Source organism: Ammodytes marinus, assembly GCF_949987685.1.
Source record: "Ammodytes marinus genome assembly, chromosome: 4".
NCBI classification, from domain to species: Eukaryota; Metazoa; Chordata; class Actinopteri; order Uranoscopiformes; family Ammodytidae; genus Ammodytes; species Ammodytes marinus.
Genome location: NC_137233.1, coordinates 6697844 through 6717605, shown reverse-complemented (window position 1 = coordinate 6717605; position 19762 = coordinate 6697844). Strand labels below are relative to the sequence as shown.

Here is a 19762-nt window from a genome sequence, read left to right as displayed (position 1 = left end):
GCAATTATGGAGAAGACTTGTTGTCAAAATCACTTTTTTTGTCAAATGTATTGAATATGTCCTCATGATCCATGACCTGTTTGTACTGTGTTCGCTGAAAATGAATCTGGTGTTAATACAAACCCTAGGCACTGTATCCTGGGGTACACAAAGAGTATGTGAAGAAGGGGGGCCACCGAAATTAAAGACCTACTCGTTTACTGAGCCTGTGTATTAGCACTGGATTTATTTTCAAGTTTTCAAGTAGACTCTTTGTGTGTCCAAGTTTAGGATTGTCTGCTTCTCCGAACAACATTTTTCAAAATAAAAAGCAGCTATAGTTAAAGTATATAGAGGAAAGGTTACTGACCACAATCAAATAAAAGCCTCTGTCCATTCTGATATATTTGATAAAACCAACCAACAGGTGAATTGATCATGTTTCATTTCACAGAAGAAAAAAAAAATTCAATCTTGGAAGATGACATTGCAGTCCTCATAAGAGACGTATTGTTTTCAGAACCCAGCTGCAACACAGGGCCTCATCTCGAAAACACTGAGGAATGTTTCAATCTTTGAAATGGGATTTTTTTTTATCAGTCCCATACAAGACAGCCACAGAGACACATGATGACAAGGTAACAGACAGAGGTTACATAAGTAGGCCCCTACACAACATTGTGTTACGTGTGAATGTGTTCACAACATATCTTCCATGCCTGGCTGTGACACACCATACTGTATGTGTACGCTGTGCCTGTTTTACTAGTTGATTGTCTGTTTTTTTCCCTACCCCTCTCTGCTTTCTCGTAATGAGGAAATGACCTTTCGGAGATAAAGAGATAAAGCTCTAACAGACGTAAGCCTTCAATCAGTCAAACTGTCTGGTTGTTTTACGCGTAAGGCCTTCAACCAGGAAAAAGAATAAGGAAAAAACTTTTACGATGCATGTCTTTTCCCTTGCAAACCAGAGCATGACACGTTTACACGTTTACATTCAGCTATAATAACCTCAATTAATTGTGGATGACATTAATTGGCATTAATTTAAGAACAACAATCTTGGTGCAGTACATTATTCCTATCCCCCGTAACTGCTGCCCTTCTACTTACATGCTATAGACCCTAAAGACATTAATACTCTATAGATTCATTAGAAGGAAATGTAGTGCTTTTCAATCCACTATGTAGCATCACTAGCTAACGTTACTTCCCCCCCAAAAAACTACAATACGTTTAATGGGGCCAAACTATATATTAAACATTGTTTTATTTATATCTCGATACACTTAGAAATATCTGGTTTTTAGTCGTAGTAGAGTAGAATCATTTTCAAATTCAATTTGGCTGACTGTATGACGTTAGCTGTGGGGCCTGTTCCAATCAAGCTGATTTCAATACAATTAACCAGTCTCTAAAATCTCTAGCAACTTTAATTATTTCTCACAAAATGTTGACTGAATCGATTTAGCTTGGCAACAGATCCTTATTATTTCCTATAACCACCATGACGGATGTCCTTTTTTTTTTGCTGAATGGCTGTCTGGTTGGTTTCCCACTGTGGGCTTTGTAACCATGCAGATAAGCTGAAGGAGCAATCAATTCTAAGAAGTATTTAGCTTGTTTAACCTCAGCTGTCTTGGCCTGCTGTAGGTTTCATTGCTCCCTTCGTTTGTGTGCACCCAGAGAGTTTGGCAGCCAGGTTTTGCAATTGTCAGTAGTCAAGGAAATGGTGGATTAGGGGGTGAAGCAGAATGTCTCTCAACAGAAGACAAGTGCCATCAGTAGCACTTTGTAACTCATTCTAAAATTACCTTTATACAATACAACCATTAAAATGTATCATCAGGAAGCATACAATATGCATCACTACTTCAACGTATTTATTTCTAAAAACTTTATATTTTTTGTATTATCATTTAGCTGCAAGATTCCATTACAACAAAACTAACGGATTTCCATCCCACAGTAATTGTCAAAGAAAATTTGGGCCGTTTCCTGCATAGAGTAAAGTAGGCTCATTTCAAACAAGATTAGACAAATCCAGTAATGCTATGATGCTACAAAACTATATGCGTCATACATACTTGTGTATGATAGCTACAGATTGGCTGTAGAATTGCAAGAGTGCTAGTCAACCCTGTCCTCTAAACTAAACTAAAATCCTTGAATCTCGACATGCAGACAGAGTACAAGTGGGTTTATTTTTGTGTGTGCATGCATGCGTGTGTGTGTGTGTGTGTGTGTGTGTGTGTGTGTGTGTGAGTGTGTCTGTGTGTGTGTGTGAGTAGGGGGAGTGAAGTCAGTCACATGGTTGAAGGTATAAAAATAGCGTGGAGAAGTCAATTAGCGAGAAGATATTATGTTAGTGGCTGAGCTTTCTACTCCACCCTACATAGTACTCATATTTCTCATTGCTCAAAATCAACATTACTTTAGCTACAAGACTGAATCCGGTTTAATATTGACACAGCAGTACTGTTCAAATAATACACAGACCACGCCATTTTAAGGTACTTATTGCACTGGATTTTGATTAATTTCTGTATGTGTGTGTTTCTATAAGAGTGTGGCGTGTGGAAAAGTTATTTCTTTGATTTTATTCTTAGACTGACCCTGTGCATACAGCCATTATTTGGTGACACTTACATTGTTGTTGGTTGGAACATCTTAGTTTATTTATATTTTTCCCATCATGGATACTTTTGTCATGTCAAAAAAAGTGCCCATGCATGCATTGAAAACGGGCTCTGTTGTAACATACAGCTGGGGTATGTGATTTCTGATTGGTCAAAATTAACATGAGCTGTACACTTTGACCGATAAGAGCGAGGCCATACACTTTGGCACGACCTTGTTGGTGTAGAGCGTGTCAGGGAGGGACCAAATAAAACAAGTGGAGAGGTTGAGGTATTTGGATTTCAATCTCTATCCCAACTGCCATTTTCTCCCCAAATTTTCCACCCCAGCTTTAAAGCTGCCAACATGATACCAAGACAACAACACAAAACAACACTCATATTCACTGCCCAATGTACCACATGTTAGGGTTTTGCAATAAGACTATCAGTGCAAAGAATGCTATTTTTATATATTTTTTCTTAATGCCTTCATGGGTACGAGAGGGGCCGCTAGAATAAACACAAACTGAAAGTTCCTCAGAGCATCTCTAATCATATAGTTTAAAGCTGCACGTGTGTAACAAGGATGGACATTTGAAAATCCTGCCCATGTGTCACAGCTGCACTGCAATCTATCACCGAGAGAACATATCTGACTGGAATATTTTGTACTCTGAAGAGACAATTCGACCATTGTAGGCCCCAGACAAGCTATCTGCTGAACTCAGTGTACCAAAACAGTTTATTGCACCATTGTACGTATATGTGTTCATATTGCATGTGATTTGGTGCATTAGCTGAAGGGCGGGTTGTGTACGGTGTGTAAAGTCAACTGAAAAGTGGAAGTAGCTTTATTTACACATAGAAGTGGCCACATTGATTCTTTGTAAATCTTTCTTACTTCCATTTTTTAGCCGTCCTCCTGCCTCTTATGTGGCAACACCTGAAAAGTTGAGGAACCATTCAAATGAACAAGCTGCCTCACACATTTATCCATGAGGCTTAAATTCAAGTCTTGTAAAATAATTACCCTATTAACTGTGTGTGTGTGTGTGTGTGTGTGTGTGTGTGTGTGTGTGTGTGTTTGTCGTTAATACTATTATTCTGTTTACACTGTGATATTAGGGGGACGTACCTTCCTTTGAAGAGGAAGGGTAGACTTAGGTTTAGGTTAAGGTTAGGTTTAGGGTAAGGGTTAAGCAAGTAGTGGTTATGTTAAGGGCAAGTCTCCAGGAAATATATGTAAGTCTATGTAATGTCCTCAGTGAAGTGATGAAAACACAACCTGTGTGTGTGTGTGTGTGTGTGTGTGTGTGTGTGCGCGCGCACACGCTTGTTTTTTTAGGTCGAAATGGTCAAATCTGTGATCGGGAAACATGAGCTGTGTGCGGTGAATGCGATGGATCACAAAGATTATGTGGATCTTTACATACAGTGCTACTTGAAAGTTTGTGAACCCCTTGAGCTTTTTGGAATTTTATTTATTTTAACCATTATTAATTCATTTTTATCAATACCAGTATTTTTTATATAAAATAACAGATGTTTGTTTATCAATTCAACATTTTTCTTTTCCAGAAATCATTTGTTAAAAGAGACAAAACAAATTATTTGCCAACTGTTGTATATGCAAAAGTTTGTGAACCCTGAGCTGCATTGCTTAAATCGAGCAGGTTAAAACAATCAGGTGGGCCAAACTGATTGATGAAATAGACCAATGTAATGAGAGATCTTTAGGGAAGAAATTGGGTGACACAAGGTAAAACAGAGATAAAACTAAGTCAGTTTAGGCTCACCAAAGTGAACCCATACAGGTCAGACATGCTAAAAGGGGAAAAAAAATTGCAGAGGATCTCAGGAATAGAGTTTTGATGTTGCACATTTGTCTGGGGACCGCTATAAATTCATATAAAAAAGTTTGAGCTGCCTAGAAGTGGACTTCCTTTACAAATATCCTCAAACGCCACAAGAAAAGTGATTTTTCTGGTAAAAGCCAGCCCAAACATTACATCTGGAGATTTGCAGACCATTTGCCAACACCATTCTTCACTTGGGAGAAGCTTCTCTTGATGGCAGGCAGAGTTGCGTTTTTTCCCAAACATGGTGGTTTTGGTTATGACCAAACAGTTCAATTTTGGACTAATCTGTGCACAGAATAGACTTCCAGAAGACTTCAGGTATCTCCAGGCAAAGTTGTGACAAGCAGTTTTGTTCTTTTTTGAGAGCAGAGGCTTCTTCATCAACCCTCCCATGAAAGCAAGCCATGTTGACTGAGTTTTCTCCTTATTGTGGAACCATGCACATCTGTCCCAGATGCTGCAAGAGAGGTCTGCAAATCACTAGATAATGTTTGGGTTGGCTTTTAACTAAAAAAATCACTTTTTTTGTGGTGCTTGTGGATATTTTTGAAGGAAGTCCACTTCTAGGCAGATGTTCAGTCACTCGTAAAGCTCTCCATTTGTAGATGATTTGCCTCACGGTGGACCGATGGAGCTCAAACTTTTATAAATTAATTTATAGCTGTCCCCAGCAATGTGCAGCATCACAACTCTATTCCTGAGATCCTCTGAGATTATTTTCCTTTTTACCATGTCTGACCTGTATGGGTTCACTTTGGTGAGCCTTAACTGACCTGGTTTGGCCTGTTTTATCTAGTGGCGCCCAATTTCTTCCCTAAAGATCTCTCACTACGTACATTGGTCCATTTCATCATTCAATTTGGCCCATCTGATTGTGTTTACCTGCTCGATTTAAGCAATGCAGCTCAGGGTTCACAAACGTTTGCAAATACAAAAGTTGTCAAATAATTTGTTTTATCTGTTTTAACAATTGATTTCCGGAAGAGAACAATTTTGAATGGATTAACAAACATCTGTTATTTCATATAAAAAAACTGGTATTGATAAAAATTCATTAATAATGGTTAAAATAGATAAAATTCCAAAAGGCTCAAGGGGTTCAAAAACATTCAAGCAGCACTGTTTGCGTCAGTTTTTTCTAAGTCTTTGAATCAAAACATTTAAAGCTTTGTTAATCCATTTCTCAGTAAAAACATTTTTAGAAAAGTTTTTTTTAAATGTATATTTGTATGGAGCACTAATATGGGCAGAGATTTGTGTCAGTAGAACTTGAATTCGAATTGATAGAACTTGAATTCGAATTGATCGACTTGAATAGGAATTGATCAACCTGCATTTGAATTATTGATACTTGAATTCGAATTTATGCACTTGAATATGAATTATCCATTTGAATTTGAATTAATTGTACTTGAATCTGAATTGTATTTACTTGAATCTGAAACAGTTAATATTCCAAATGACTTTCAAATAAAAATTCAAAATTCAAGTTTTCAAATTCAAGTAGAAAAAATTCAAGTAGAAAAAATTCAAGTAGAAAAAATTCAGATTCAAGTAGAGATGTGCACATCCGGTTTCTTTGAGGAAGAGCAATCGAGTGCAGATCTCTGATCCTAGGCTACAGCGTCTGGCCGGTGACCGTTATTTAACGTTCAGGAAATATAAAGTCATACATTAATTTGTTTAATCATCGTCTGTATTTTTGACCTCTTGTTTTATAATCGAAGTATCTTTTAGAACACTAATCACGTTTGAGTAATGAAACTGAAAGTAGTTATAATATCGCCAATATGCTATATCAATGAAAACAGACGGTCAAACAGCGTCCAAATGAGCTAAAATCCTAAATCCAATAAACAGTAACATGGCAAACTTATTTTTAGGCAAGCTCTAATTGATTATTTATTCATTTTTTCAAACGTTTACATGTTTAGAGGCGGAGGATTCCTCCCTCTGTCCAGCTTATCAGACAGCACTCAGCTGTCTGTCAGTTGAACTGGACAAGCAAACGTAAAATCATCAGGAAATGATAAAAACATCCCGATGGAGATTTCTATGCAGTGATTTTTTGATTTTACAGGGTCACGTTGTGGCAGTGACACTCTTTCATCAGTCGGAGCTGCAGCGTAAAGTGAAAACAAACTCAGAGTAGGCCTATATATATAGGCTAGTCATACTATAGTCAAAGGCGAACATATATGGGCCCTTTACTTGATGCATGCGCGCTCACCGGCCGGCGGGGACACAATTCTTATCAGCGGTAACTTGGCACGATACCGGCACACACCTTGGAGGAGCAGATGCGCAGGTGAACATTGCATCCTGTCAGCGCGTCTCTCTCTCTCTCTCTCTCTCTCTCTCTCTCTCTCTCTCTCTCTCTCTCCTGTGGTAGGGCGCTTAGCAGACGGAGCGAACGTATAGTGACTATGTTGAAGTTATCTACTGCTTTGTGCCATTACCCTGGATTTTTAATGATAACCTAATGCTCATTAGTGCGCGCCTCTCAGCACTCTGACTCTACCGAAGTGCGCATGGGAAGGCGGGGCACAAACGTAATCTTGTCCTGGGCACGGGGAAGAAATGCGACGGGCATAGGCCTATACTGTAGCCTATACAGTATAGCCTATAAACTGTATATATATATTATAGTGTATATTTATGATCTGTCAAGTTGATGTGAGGGAGCAGGAGATGGGAAAGAGGACATAGGCTATGAGACTGTTTACAGAGCAATCGCGGGAGCACAGGGCAAAGTGTAGGGGGGCGGAGAGGGGGTGCAGGCGGTGGTGATCTCTTATCTATTGTAGCCTAAGTGTTTATTAATGACTATATATATAGGCCTACTCTGAGTTTGTTTTCACTTTACGCTGCAGCTCCGACTGATGAAAGAGTGTCACTGCCACAACGTGACCCTGTAAAATCAAAAAATCACTGCATAGAAATCTCCATCGGGATGTTTTTATCATTTCCTGATGATTTTACGTTTGCTTGTCCAGTTCAACTGACAGCTGAGTGCTGTCTGATAAGCCGGACAGAGAGCGTCGGAGGAATCCTCCGCCTCTAAACATGTAAACGTGTGAAAAAATGAATAAATAATCAATTAGAGCTTGCCTAAAAATAAGTTTGCCATGTTACTGTTTATTGGATTTAGGATTTTAGCTCATTTGGACGCTGTTTGACCGTCTGTTTTCATTGATATAGCATATTGGCGATATTATAACTACTTTCAGTTTCATTTCTCAAACGTGATTAGTGTTCTAAAAGATACTTCGATTATAAAACAAGAGGTCAAAAATACAGACGATGATTAAACAAATTAATGTATGACTTTATATTTCCTGAACGTTAAATAACGGTCACCGGCCAGACGCTGTAGCCTAGGATCAGAGATCTGCACTCGATTGCTCTTCCTCAAAGAAACCGGATGTGCACATTTTTACTTGAATCTGAATTTTTTCTACTTGAATTTTTTCTACTTGAATTTTTTCTACTTGAATTTTTTCTACTTGAATTTTTTTCTACTTGAATTTGAAAACTTGAATTTTGAATTTTTATTTGAAAGTCATTTGGAATATTAACTGTTTCAGATTCAAGTAAATAAAATTCAGATTCAAGTACAATTAATTCAAATTCAAATGGATAATTCATATTCAAGTGTATACATTCGAATTCAAGTATCAATAATTCAAATGCAGGTTGATCAATTCCTATTCAAGTCGATCAATTCGAATTCAAGTTCTATCAATTCGAATTCAAGTTCTACTGACACAAATCTCTGCCCATACACTAATAGGTAACTGTTGCACACACATTGATGAAAAAGTGCAACATTTTCAGCAGTCAAAGGTTTAAGTGCATAGTATTATCCACATTATGGTTTTCATTAATTTCAATTTTTATTTTGTATATGTGTATGTTTCAGTTTGTGATAGCACATATGCTATGACAGACACCTGAAAAACAAATGTCCAATGTACAGCATCACACCATTTATAGCTACTGCTCATTTCACATTCATGTCTTAAACTCCTAGACTCTGTTTTTCACTCTGCTTTAAGATTCATCACAGGAGATGCTTATGACACACACCATTATCTTTTATATGAAAAGGTTGGGTGGTCCTCCCTTAAAGAGAGACATGACACACATTGGCACATTTTTATTTACAAAGCCTTGTCCGGGAAGCTTCCTCGTAATTTAACAGAAATGCTGCAAATTTCAGATGGGCTTTAGACCCGCTCCACTGACATGCTTATGCATTATGTCCCACAAGCCCGGTCTGAGCTGGGAAAGAGCTTTTAGCTTCAGTGCCCTTGACTCCTGGAACAGCTTACAGCAACAAATTAAACTAAATACCTTCATATCCTTTAACCAATTTAAACAAACTATCTTAAATCTGCCAAACTCTACCTGTATCTGTTTTAATTAGGCTATATTGTACTTTCACCCATTTCATTTTAATTGCTGCCACTCTTCACCACTGTGTAAATGGTTCAATTGTTTCTCTCCACCTGTTGTTGTGTATTTGATGTATTTGCATTGAATATTTTGTATGTATTTTTGTTTTTCCTTTTGAACTCAACGTCATTGTAAATGAGGTCACCCCTCAATTGGTCTCTCGAGGATAAATAAAAGTTAAATGAAATGAAAAATTTCCAATGCTCTTCCTTATCAAATCAGACGATTCGGTTTTATGAAACTATGCAAGAAGCTCCTTTATTAAAATCTATTCATTCATTCTATTCATACTCTTTTTATTATCAATACTGCATAGCTATTTGTGTATTTTATTTTTTTACTAAGATCAGGCCTGTGAAATGAAATAACCTTATTGCAACTACCTCATGAATGTATTTTTAAACTAAAAGAACAAAATATATACAGTATAAATAAAAATAAACAATTCCAGACAAGACAAACAAACTTTTCTTCTCAAACTTTATATAGAGCATCTGAACATAGAATATCTTAAATTATATGTGTAAGAGGACTTATCAAAGATGTGATTAATACATTCTATGACAGTGATAGAGGAATGGGCGTCGAGTGTGTATGTGCCGTCTCTAGCCAGCCATTGGGATTAGTGTTACGCGCAGGCAGAGATAGGGTGGCTCATGCTCAGGCCACTGAAGTAAGACTTTTCTCGGTCGCTCATCACCTCAAAGTGCAGCGGCTGCTGGCAGAAGGTGCACTCTCCTGACGGGTGGGACTTGAGCTCCAGGCCCACCTCCTTCCATGTGTCCACCAGGTTCTCTGTAGAGGGGAAAACAGAAAAACAATGGCGGTCAATTTTAACTTATACAATATATCAATGACAGAAAGCTAGTCAACAAATCTCCAATAGTAATGACAGTAACATTTTATTTCCGAATTGACATTTTAAACTGAAATACATTCACACAAACTACGAGCTCTTCTTACCAACAAAGTATTTCATCATCTCGGGGGTGTGGTGCGGGGTCGGGGCGATACGCAGCAGCTCTTCTCCCCTGGCAACGGTGGGATAGTTGATGGCCTGCACGTAGATGTTGTGGCGACTCATCATGATGTCACACACCTCTGTGTTCTTCTCTGCGTCTGAAACCTGGAAACAAGAAAAAGACACACACATACATGATTATAAGTAAAGAGGTGTTTTTAGGAGATGGACTAAGGTGTTCACAATCTTAATGTAACTTCTCAGTGTGTCAAATGTCATGTAATTCGACCATAAAACAATAAAATTACCCTGATTGGGATGATGTGGCTTGGGCAGTGCACCACAGGCAGCCCCGTGTCCATCAGCATCTGTCTGAGCAGTTTGACGTTGCGCTGGTGTTTACGCCTCAGCATGCGGCCCTCTTCCCCTTTAAGAACCTGGATGGACTGCCTGGCGCCGGCGAGCAGCATGGGAGGCAGAGAGGTGGTGAAGATGAAACCGGCGGCGTAGGATCGCACCGTGTCGATCAGGGTAGCTGTGCTCGCTATGTAGCCGCCCACACAGCCAAAAGCCTTGCCTGGGAGAGGACACAACACAAAAGGGTGGTTATTTTTTTATTTATTCTAGGCTTTTACATGCTGCTACAGCTCAAGCTTAATCTCCTTTGTATATTAAAAAAAAAAAAAACAGAAAATTCTTGGGCGAAAACACTTCATTAAGCTTTGGTGGTTTAAGCCAAATCCTCCTATAATCTCAAGAACTGGACCATCTTGAAAAGGCAGCAACAAGAAGTAGCGAAGCTGCAGAGGCTGCTTTCAGTTAGAAGTAATTGTCCTCTCCGCTTGACAGTGACATGGAAAGTAATTCAATAAGAGCGCAAACAAGAGCGCACAGTCTCCTAGCAACAACAGTGCTGCCTGCAGATGCTTAAAGCCCTCTGGCATATTGGGTGACACAGAAGAGACCTGATTCCAGAGAATAACACCAACACACAGAGAGAGAGAGAGAGAGCTATGGGATTCTCATCTGCTGGGAAGTGGTTGTTTTGATTCAGATGTATAGATAAATGATAAAACATCGCAACAGAATATTGACTGTTTTACGCAGTGGTTGTGTGCTGACCTAGTGTCCCTGAGATGATGTCCATCTTGTGCATGATGCCGTCCCTGTCTCCGATGCCCCCTCCCCTGGCGCCGTACAGACCCACAGCGTGAACCTCGTCTACGAACGTGATGGCGCCAAACTCGTGGGCCAAGTCACACATCTCCTCCAGGGGACACACTGCACCTGTGTGACACAAAGATGGGTGGAAAGAAAGGGTTAGCCAATGGACACGACACTGATCTGGTTCCTGCACAAGCAAACAAGTTGCTGTAATTGGAAACCTAACCCGTAACCTAACCCTTTCATTTTAAAAAAGGATTTATAGTTTGTGTTCATTCTTGCACCCCCTTTGGACAAAAGCGGTAGTGTTTTTTACTACACCAGCTGTAGTTCCTGGGTGAGCATACCCATGACAAAGGTATTAAGAAAAACTATATATAAAACAGCATTTTTTTGCACTGATGGTCTCATTTGCTGTTACATGTAATTTATGATCAGAGGAAAAATTAGGGTGTTTCAGAACTATTTAAACGTTCCTCTAAGCACTTTTAATGTAAAGAGCAACTATGGAATAATAAGCAAGTTTCATAAATGCTTAAAAACAAACATAATGGGGACAATCCCCAAACTAACCATCCATGGAATGGACGGTCTCAAAAGCCACGATCTTGGGTTTGGAGGGGTCTCCCTTCAGGAGAAGCTCTCGGAGATGGCCGACGTCATTGTGGCGGAAAATGAATTTCTTCGCTCCGCTGTTCTTGATCCCCATGATCATTGAGGCGTGGTTGCCCGCATCAGAGTAGATCTCGCAACCTGAAATAGTTTCCATAGAAAGAGAGAGGGTGATTAAAACAGAGTCCATCAACACACATTTTCTGGGTGAGCATACCCATGACAGAGGCATTAAGAAAAACTATGAAAATAGCATTCTTTGCACTGATGGTCTTGTTTGCTGTTACATGTACATTTATGACGATCAGAGGAAAAATTTCAATGGTTCAGAAATATTCTAAAGTTCCTCTTAGCACCTTTAATTATTATAATTATAAGCTTATATAAAAAGGCTTAGTGTACCAGGCAGCATCTTGGCGAGGGTGAAGAGGGTGGAGTCATTGGCCACAAAGCAGGAGGTGAAGAGCAGGGCAGCGTCCTTCTTGTGAAGGTCGGCCAGTTCGTGTTCAAGTTCAACATGGAACTTACTGGTCCCAGAGATGTTCCTGGTGCCTCCTGCCCCTGAGCCATGCTTTCGTAAAGTATCCCTGGAGAGAGAAAAATAAATAAAAAAATATATATTTTAGCCTTAAAGCTGCGCTGAATTTTTATTTAAAGAAACGCTTGTATGTCAGACTTAAGCTTAAGGACGATTGGGAGGGATAACAACATGTAAATATTTTAACAGGAGAGTTGTTTACTCGTAAGGCACACCTTGCTCTAAGGTGTTAATGATGCACTGGGAACAAGAAGACTGGGCAAGCTCAAACAAGCTTCAGGGAAGAGTAAAAAGAAAGAAAAATTCCCTGGGGCCACTAAGATGCCAATGAGGTGACTGTAAGCTAACACATAAGGTGTTACACAAACAATGGACCGGTTCACCAATTGGTGTTAGGTTGTATTTAATGATTACGTGCTTGGTGTCAACCCTCTCTTTTCTCTCTCCTGTCACTCAAGTGTCAACACAGGACGTGGGAAGCAAAGATAAATATTTGTCTCATTACATGTTAACAAGTCTAGACCTATGGGACCTATCTAGTATGTTTCCCTACACCGAACACAGAGACAAACAACTCTTCCAATACTCACATAATGGATTGTACGACTCGTGGGTGTCGACTCATGCCCAGGTAGTCGTTGCTGCACCACACAGACACGTCCCTCTTTGTCTCCAGGGAGCTAGAGTAGTCGTCAGCCATGGGGAACTCGGTGGCCAGGCGGTTGACCGTCTTGAACACGCGGTACGTGTGGTCATTCTTCTTCTCCACGATCTTCTTGTCCAGAAATTCATCGTAGTGGAAACGGGACACTGCGGGGCACAAACAGGAAGACAGCGCTTGCTTAATGAGGCTTGCAGTGTGGGCGGATGAAGCAATGCCTAACATGATGAAACTCTCAAGCTCACTTTACTCAGAAAGATACAGACTTCAAAATGACTGAAGAGTGATTTTAATTCAAATTTTGAGGGTGAAATTGTTGCTAGTATGATCACGGTCTTGGAAGAAAATGTGGTAGTCTAACTCTGCCATTCAGACTTATACGTAGAAGTAGGGTCCTGTGTTAACAAACATAGATGTCAATGTGAAGATGTTGTTGAGAGCGCCCAAAAATAAAAACTTACTGCTGGCTGGCAAGTTGTCCTGCAGCAAGTGGGACACCCTTTTAGGTCGCTGTTTCAGGAGGGTCGTCATCAGATTATTTTGTTCCCCTCCCATCATGGTATTAGCCAAAGAAGGCTTCTTCAACTGGTCAGGGGACACCTCTATAAGCAAAAAAATATGTCAATAGTATCAAATTAGTACAAAATGATAAGCCCAAACAATTTAGACTCATGAACTTTCTTAACAACTCCTACCTTTCTGGACAGTGCGAACTTCCTGCACATCCTCCTGGTACTCCATGCCCACCTGGCGCACCACGCTGCTGTTCTTCTGGCCCATCTCAGCGGCCAGGAAAGGGCATTTGGAGGCCGCCGGCTGGCCTGAGGGGGACATCGGGTGTCCAGCAGGCATCTTGGGTTGCCCTGTCTGTTTAGGGGCTGCAAGTGGACAAGAGAAGTTTAAGACTTAAGATATTTCACTACTAACAACCTATAAACAATATATCTTTCACAGCTAAAAAAATTTGAATAAAAAATCTTAACATTAAATCCTTTTTTTTTTTAAACAAACATATTCTACTCTTAAGTTTGGTCCCAGGTTGCTCAAAATGATTTGATTTATGATGATAGAACAATCCAATACTAATTACATGTAGACAAATATGTTTTGTAAACTTAACTAACAGCAGGAACTCCAAATCCCCTTCCATTGCATACCGTAGCTTTAACTAGGAATTTTTACTTGATACTCTACCTACAGTACTGATAAGGTATATTATTAATTAATAATAATAAATAAAAAAAGAAGATCTACTCTTTCTCTGTCACTCTCACCTTCAGTGGCTGCCATGAGCTCAGTCTTCTGGTGTGAGGAAGAGGAGCAGAGAGCACGGGCCATTGAAGGGGCCATGGGCTTAGAGGCCAGCTCCATCATGACGGGGCAGCGCTGGGCGTACACCGACAGAGTCTTCTTGGTCTGCTGGAGAAAGGTCTGAGGCACACGGGCCAGGAAGGGGCAGCGGCGCACGATCACATCCATAGTTCAACAGCGGTGATGAGGATTGTCTGAAGGGAAACAGAGTGAAACGCCGTCAAAACTTGTGTTGTGGGCAGTTCAGATACTAGAGAAACCTGTTTTGATGGAAAAACGGATAAAGGATTTCACAAGAATGTTTTATATTACTGCTTTTGTCTCAGTTATAGCTCAAATGTATTATTTCAAAATACTGTCTGTTTAAGTTGTGTGCATGCTTCCACTGAAACCTAAAACATCTTTGCAAAAAATGTACAATCCGACTTCCATACTGCTGTGGTTAAAGGTGACATTTACGCTACTGACGTCTGCTGCCCCCCCCCCCCCCCCTTCCCCGAGTTGAAGTCAGGTGGTCTACTCATGGACAGTCATCTCTCCCGTACTTACTTTCCCCCCTCCCATAAGTTCCTGGAAAAGGGGATCATAAGAGCCACTAAAAAAGACGCACACCGTGATACTGATTTGAATTGAAAAGGCCAGTTTACAAACTGGATAAAATCCTTGTATCGATGGTTCTTATGGTCACATATCTTATTTTCCCATCCTCTCATAAGTCTAACTTGTGACACCGGTGTTACACTGAACACAAGTTCACGTCAGGTTAGGTAAACGTGACTGAAAATTCCGGTTCCCTTGCTTCCGACATATAAAAACAAAAATGTACCGGCAGAATGGAGGCAAAAAGTGTTGTTGGTATAAACCTTTAATTGTTTATATTACAAATTAAAATATGTCAGACACATTCAATCGTTTGCAATCGTTCATATTGGTGTAACGGGATGCCTCGCAAATCATTTTAATGGGTATTTTACGTTCAGATAGAGTCAAGACTCGTCTGTCTCTTATGGTAATAGAATAGTCGGCTATAGTTAAAGCCGAAAGATAAACTCTGGTTGCTATAAAATAGGCTCAGTTTACCCCCACCGCCCGGTATATCCTTCCCGGTTGACCGAGGATGGCTAGGCTGCTAACACGAGCTAAGAGGCTACAACCAGAAGTAGAGCTGAGAGGGTAAAGAAATAAGACACTTACCAGTTAAACACGTCAAGCTTAAAAGCGTTTTCCTCGTGACAGTCGCGTAGTGGACAGTATAATAGCAGCGTATGCAGCTTTAAGTCCCAGACTCACGAAAATCTCTCGTTTTTTGAAGGAGGCGAAGGAGAAGACTACTTCGTTATCCTGCACTGAGGACGAACGAATAGGACGAGGTCGAGCAAGCGCTTATAAAAGCCTACGGAGCTGATGCTGAGTGGAAGTCTCGCGAGATCACACTCGTTGACGTCAAAGGTCGTTTATGGTCAATCAGCCTTGAGTGAGTCACGCACAGTCACATCCAACAGTAGCCTTTTCTGTGTAGATGTTTGAACGTAGAAATATAGCCTACAATCATGTAATTTTAATGGCAGCCATTCTACATCTCTGTGTTAATGTTTACGTGTTTTTCTTCTCTTTATCAGTTGTTGTATATTTGATGTATTTACATTGTGTATTGTTGTTGTTGCATTTATTTGACTCGACATCATTGCAAATGAGGGTCACCCCTCAATTGATCTTTCGAGGATAAATAAAGGTTAAATGAAATGAAAAAAATTGATTGGCCTTTTTATTTCATAAAGTGCTTACATTTTACATACAGCGATCATTCACAAGGACATTGATGCATGTCTGTCAACTTTACGGCAAAGTGGCAGCTGAAAATACTCTTTCAAGTGTTGTAGGACAAACTTTGAGACGAAGGTTGTGTTTTTAAAAAGGTTACAGCTCTTGGCATGCATGATATTAATTATAAACTTGTCAAATGAGTTGTTGATAGACGGTGGAGAGAGATTTGCTGTTCACATGCGACCTCTGGCGTTGAAAAAGAACCATTGAACCCTGAATTGGTTCTCGCACAGAATGTATAAAGTAGGCTAGATGTTTTGATGGTTTGCTCTTGTCTTAGGTAAAAGGATATTTATAGACTTACAAAAAAAACTAGGCTTTGACAAGACATTCTTGACACATAAAAAACACTTGTTGTTCTTAATTGTACCGCCTCCACATGGGCAGACATGTTATGCTGCCCTCTGCAGGCATCGTTTAGCTTCTGCACTGTTTGCTGAATGTTTTTTTAATTTTCTTTAAATTAAGAAAATATCAGACTTGGAGGTCAAAAACAGGGTGTTATCGCTGCACATTTTTCAACATAACAGTTATCAATCATCATCATCATCATCAACTTTTATTATTAGACTCAAGGTCCATTTAAAAAACATACAATACAAGAAATAGACAACACACAAATAAGAATAAAAACACATACCGACCAATTATAAAAGGCACTTATACCAATGCCTCCAAAGGTATGATTGGTAGCGAACTGCGCTATAACTTGGGTTTGACAGCAGCATTATGATTTCATTATTAGAGTCATTCAAACGACAGATAAAACGATACATATGCAGGCCCGGTTCTAGACAGTTAGATTAGGGTGGGCCTGCAGAAATTTTAGGTGGGCACACTGGGCAGAGAGACCGAAGATGCGAGCGCGTGCGAGCAGAATTTTTTTTGCCCTTGTAAGATATCTGCGTCTGCTTTTTGGCACATTTACTGTGAATTGTGTAGAACACAATATGCAAATACACTTTGAGTGTTGCTGTGTGGGAAATTTGATTCTTGGATGTTTTTTTTCCAAAATTTTTATGAATAACATATAATATACATTATGTACAACATAATGTATCTTTTTTTTTTAATCGCAGTATTAACTGTAGGCAGCCTGAGCTGATTGAAGAGAAAGCTATGGGACTGGGCAACCTGGATGGTGGTAGTCCAGAGCTATATACTATACACACTATATAGATATATAGTCTTTCCACTATTGCCTCCGATGTCCAGCTGGGTGAAAATAGTAGCCAGCCGAGGTCACGACCCTGCTGGGGAAAGTGAAATGCATGAATCTGGTGCACTTTGAGAGGAAAATTAAGAGGCTAAATCTGAGGAATTTTGTGTGAACAAATAATTTGGAGACACTGGGTCGGATGAATTAGAAGCTATTGAAGAAAGACACATGGATCTTCCATAGAAATATACATTTTAAATAAAATATTATGCAGGGTCCTCTGGGATGGGCTTGGGGCTCTTTTTCTTTTACGGGACATATTTTTCTGTAATATAATGAATCAATTTAAATGCAGTGAGAGGAACGAAGCAGAAGAACTTTGTTGTCCAGTTATCTTTTTTTCCACAGACGAGGCTGAAATAGGCTATAGACTACAGTATACACAGTGCATGGGCAACTGAGGGCAGCCCGATTTTCAAATATTTTTAAATAAACTCAATACACACTGTGCATGCCATGGACTTGAACGTGACGTGATCAGTTAACCTCGGATTACCTCCCAGGTGAACTGATTCAATTATTAAGCTATTAACTATCTACCAAAACATTGTATTACTTTTATTGTATGATAATTTACATTTACATAATATGATGTTGATATCAAACACACAAACTTAAAAAAAAAACTAAATAAAAAAAAAATTGGGGGGGGGGGGGGGGCCCTGGCAGTCGGGACCCTAAGCAACCGCTCATTCGCTTATGCCTCGGGCCGGCTCTGCTGACCAGTGACTACTATAAGCGGGTGGGTAACTTGGAGGCAGGCTGTCCTGCCCAGTGCCCACCCAATAATACAATTAGAAGCAATGCATGGTAATGGTATATTCTTTAGTATTAATTAATTGTCTGAATTTTATTTGACATTTTCTTGGACAGCGAATGAACAGGTCCGCCGATACTGGGCCTGGACTTCCACTTAAAAAAAAAAATAAATAAAAAAAAATAAAGATTTTTTTTTTTATTGGGTGGGCACAGCCCACATTTGGGTGTACACGGCCCACCCTGGCCCCTGGCTAGCGCCGGCCCTGTACATAAGGTTCCTCAATAAAGCTTGTAAGGTGTTAACACCTGCATTGACAAATAGCTCACTTGCACTGCTCCACCTTGGTCTTTTAAGCAAGATCCTAAAACAATCGTTGTAAGCAACCTGTAGTCGGTGCATAGATTTTTTGAATTTACCCCATAAGGGGGCAGTATACAGGGGAGTGCAATATGCTCTAAAGAGACATATTTTAACATGATCAGAACACGTGAAATTTTCTTGCCAACATATTGGCTTGGGCATATAATGACCGACACTGTCTTAAAATGTCGTCATCGTCAGACATGTGATCTGTTATAAAGTGCCCGAGGTACTTGGCTTTATAACAAACACAAAGCTCTTCCCCAGAGAGATAACATTGTGAAAAGTGGAGGTCCTTATCTCCTTTCGCCCTACATACTGTATTAGCACACTGCTCTTATTTGAATTGTATTGCACATCATTTTTGACACCATATTCCGTACACACATTTAACAGCTGCTGAAACCCAGCACTACTGGGAGAGAAAATGGCCAAATCATCCGCATACATTAAATGGTTAATCACCGTGTTACCAATCATACAGCCCGTACTACAATCGTTCAGTTGGTCAGATAAATCGTTCATGTACAGGTTGAAGAGGCCTGGTGACAGTAGCCCCCCTTGTCGAACTCCATTACCAACACTGAAAGGACCAGAGACACTGCTACCCCATCTGACTTGCATACTCTGGTTAGCATACCAGTATGCAAGTATTCTTATAATGCTAGCAGGTACACCCCTTTGATTTAATTTTGTAAACAGCTTCTGGTGATTGACTCTATCAAAGGCCTTAGAGGCATCAATAACTCCAATTAAAACAGAGGAATTTTGCCCTCTATACATTTCTACTATTTATTTTAAACTATAAATACACAACTCAGTGCCATGCTTTGGTTTGAAACCAAACTGATTGTCTCTGGTATTAATATAATTACCCAATCGATCTAAAAGAATACTCTCCAGAACTTTGGAAATCACACTTGCCAGTGCGATTGGCCTATAATTGTCCATGCTCCCAATCTTGCCTGCTTTGTTCTTAATGACAGGCACAAGAGTTACGGCCAACATAGAGTCGGGCAACAGCCCATGTGTCATAAAGCCAGTGAAACATATGGCAAGTAGAGTGGCCACTGTCAATATACAGATCATATCAAAATCAGTTTGATAGTATAAAACCAGTTATTTGAAGATAAGTCAACTTTGGCAAAGGCTTGAACAGCTGTACCAGAAACACCTGGGCCCCATAAGTTAATTAATAAAATAACAATAGAATTTCCTAAGCTATGATACAATACAAATGGGTTTTAAGAAAGGAAGACTGAAGACATAAGAAGAGATTAATATAGAGTAAAAAGTATGCTTCAATATTTGCAGTTTAAAGTAAAATACTTAAAGACCCACTTCACCCGTGGAAATATGAAGGTGTATTGAACTCTGAGATCCTATGTAGTATAAAAGTGCAAATATTTTAGAAATCGGTTCATCCTAGCCTGAG

At 39.7% G+C, this 19762-nt stretch overlaps 1 protein-coding gene across 1 annotated transcript; it reads right to left on the bottom strand.

The window, feature by feature from the left end:
- Positions 1 to 9383: 9383 nt before the first annotated feature.
- Positions 9384 to 15516, bottom strand: alas1 (aminolevulinate, delta-, synthase 1). Its single transcript, XM_080026201.1, has 11 exons — positions 15359 to 15516; positions 14128 to 14358; positions 13549 to 13731; positions 13315 to 13455; positions 12783 to 13002; positions 12057 to 12241; positions 11616 to 11795; positions 11001 to 11165; positions 10187 to 10455; positions 9881 to 10043; positions 9384 to 9712 (listed from the first exon to the last, which is right to left on the bottom strand). Exons 2-11 carry the CDS (start codon positions 14330 to 14332, stop codon positions 9546 to 9548), a joined length of 1878 nt encoding a protein of 625 aa, XP_079882327.1. The 5' UTR covers positions 14333 to 14358; positions 15359 to 15516; the 3' UTR covers positions 9384 to 9545.
- Between the last annotated feature and the right edge of the window lie 4246 nt (positions 15517 to 19762).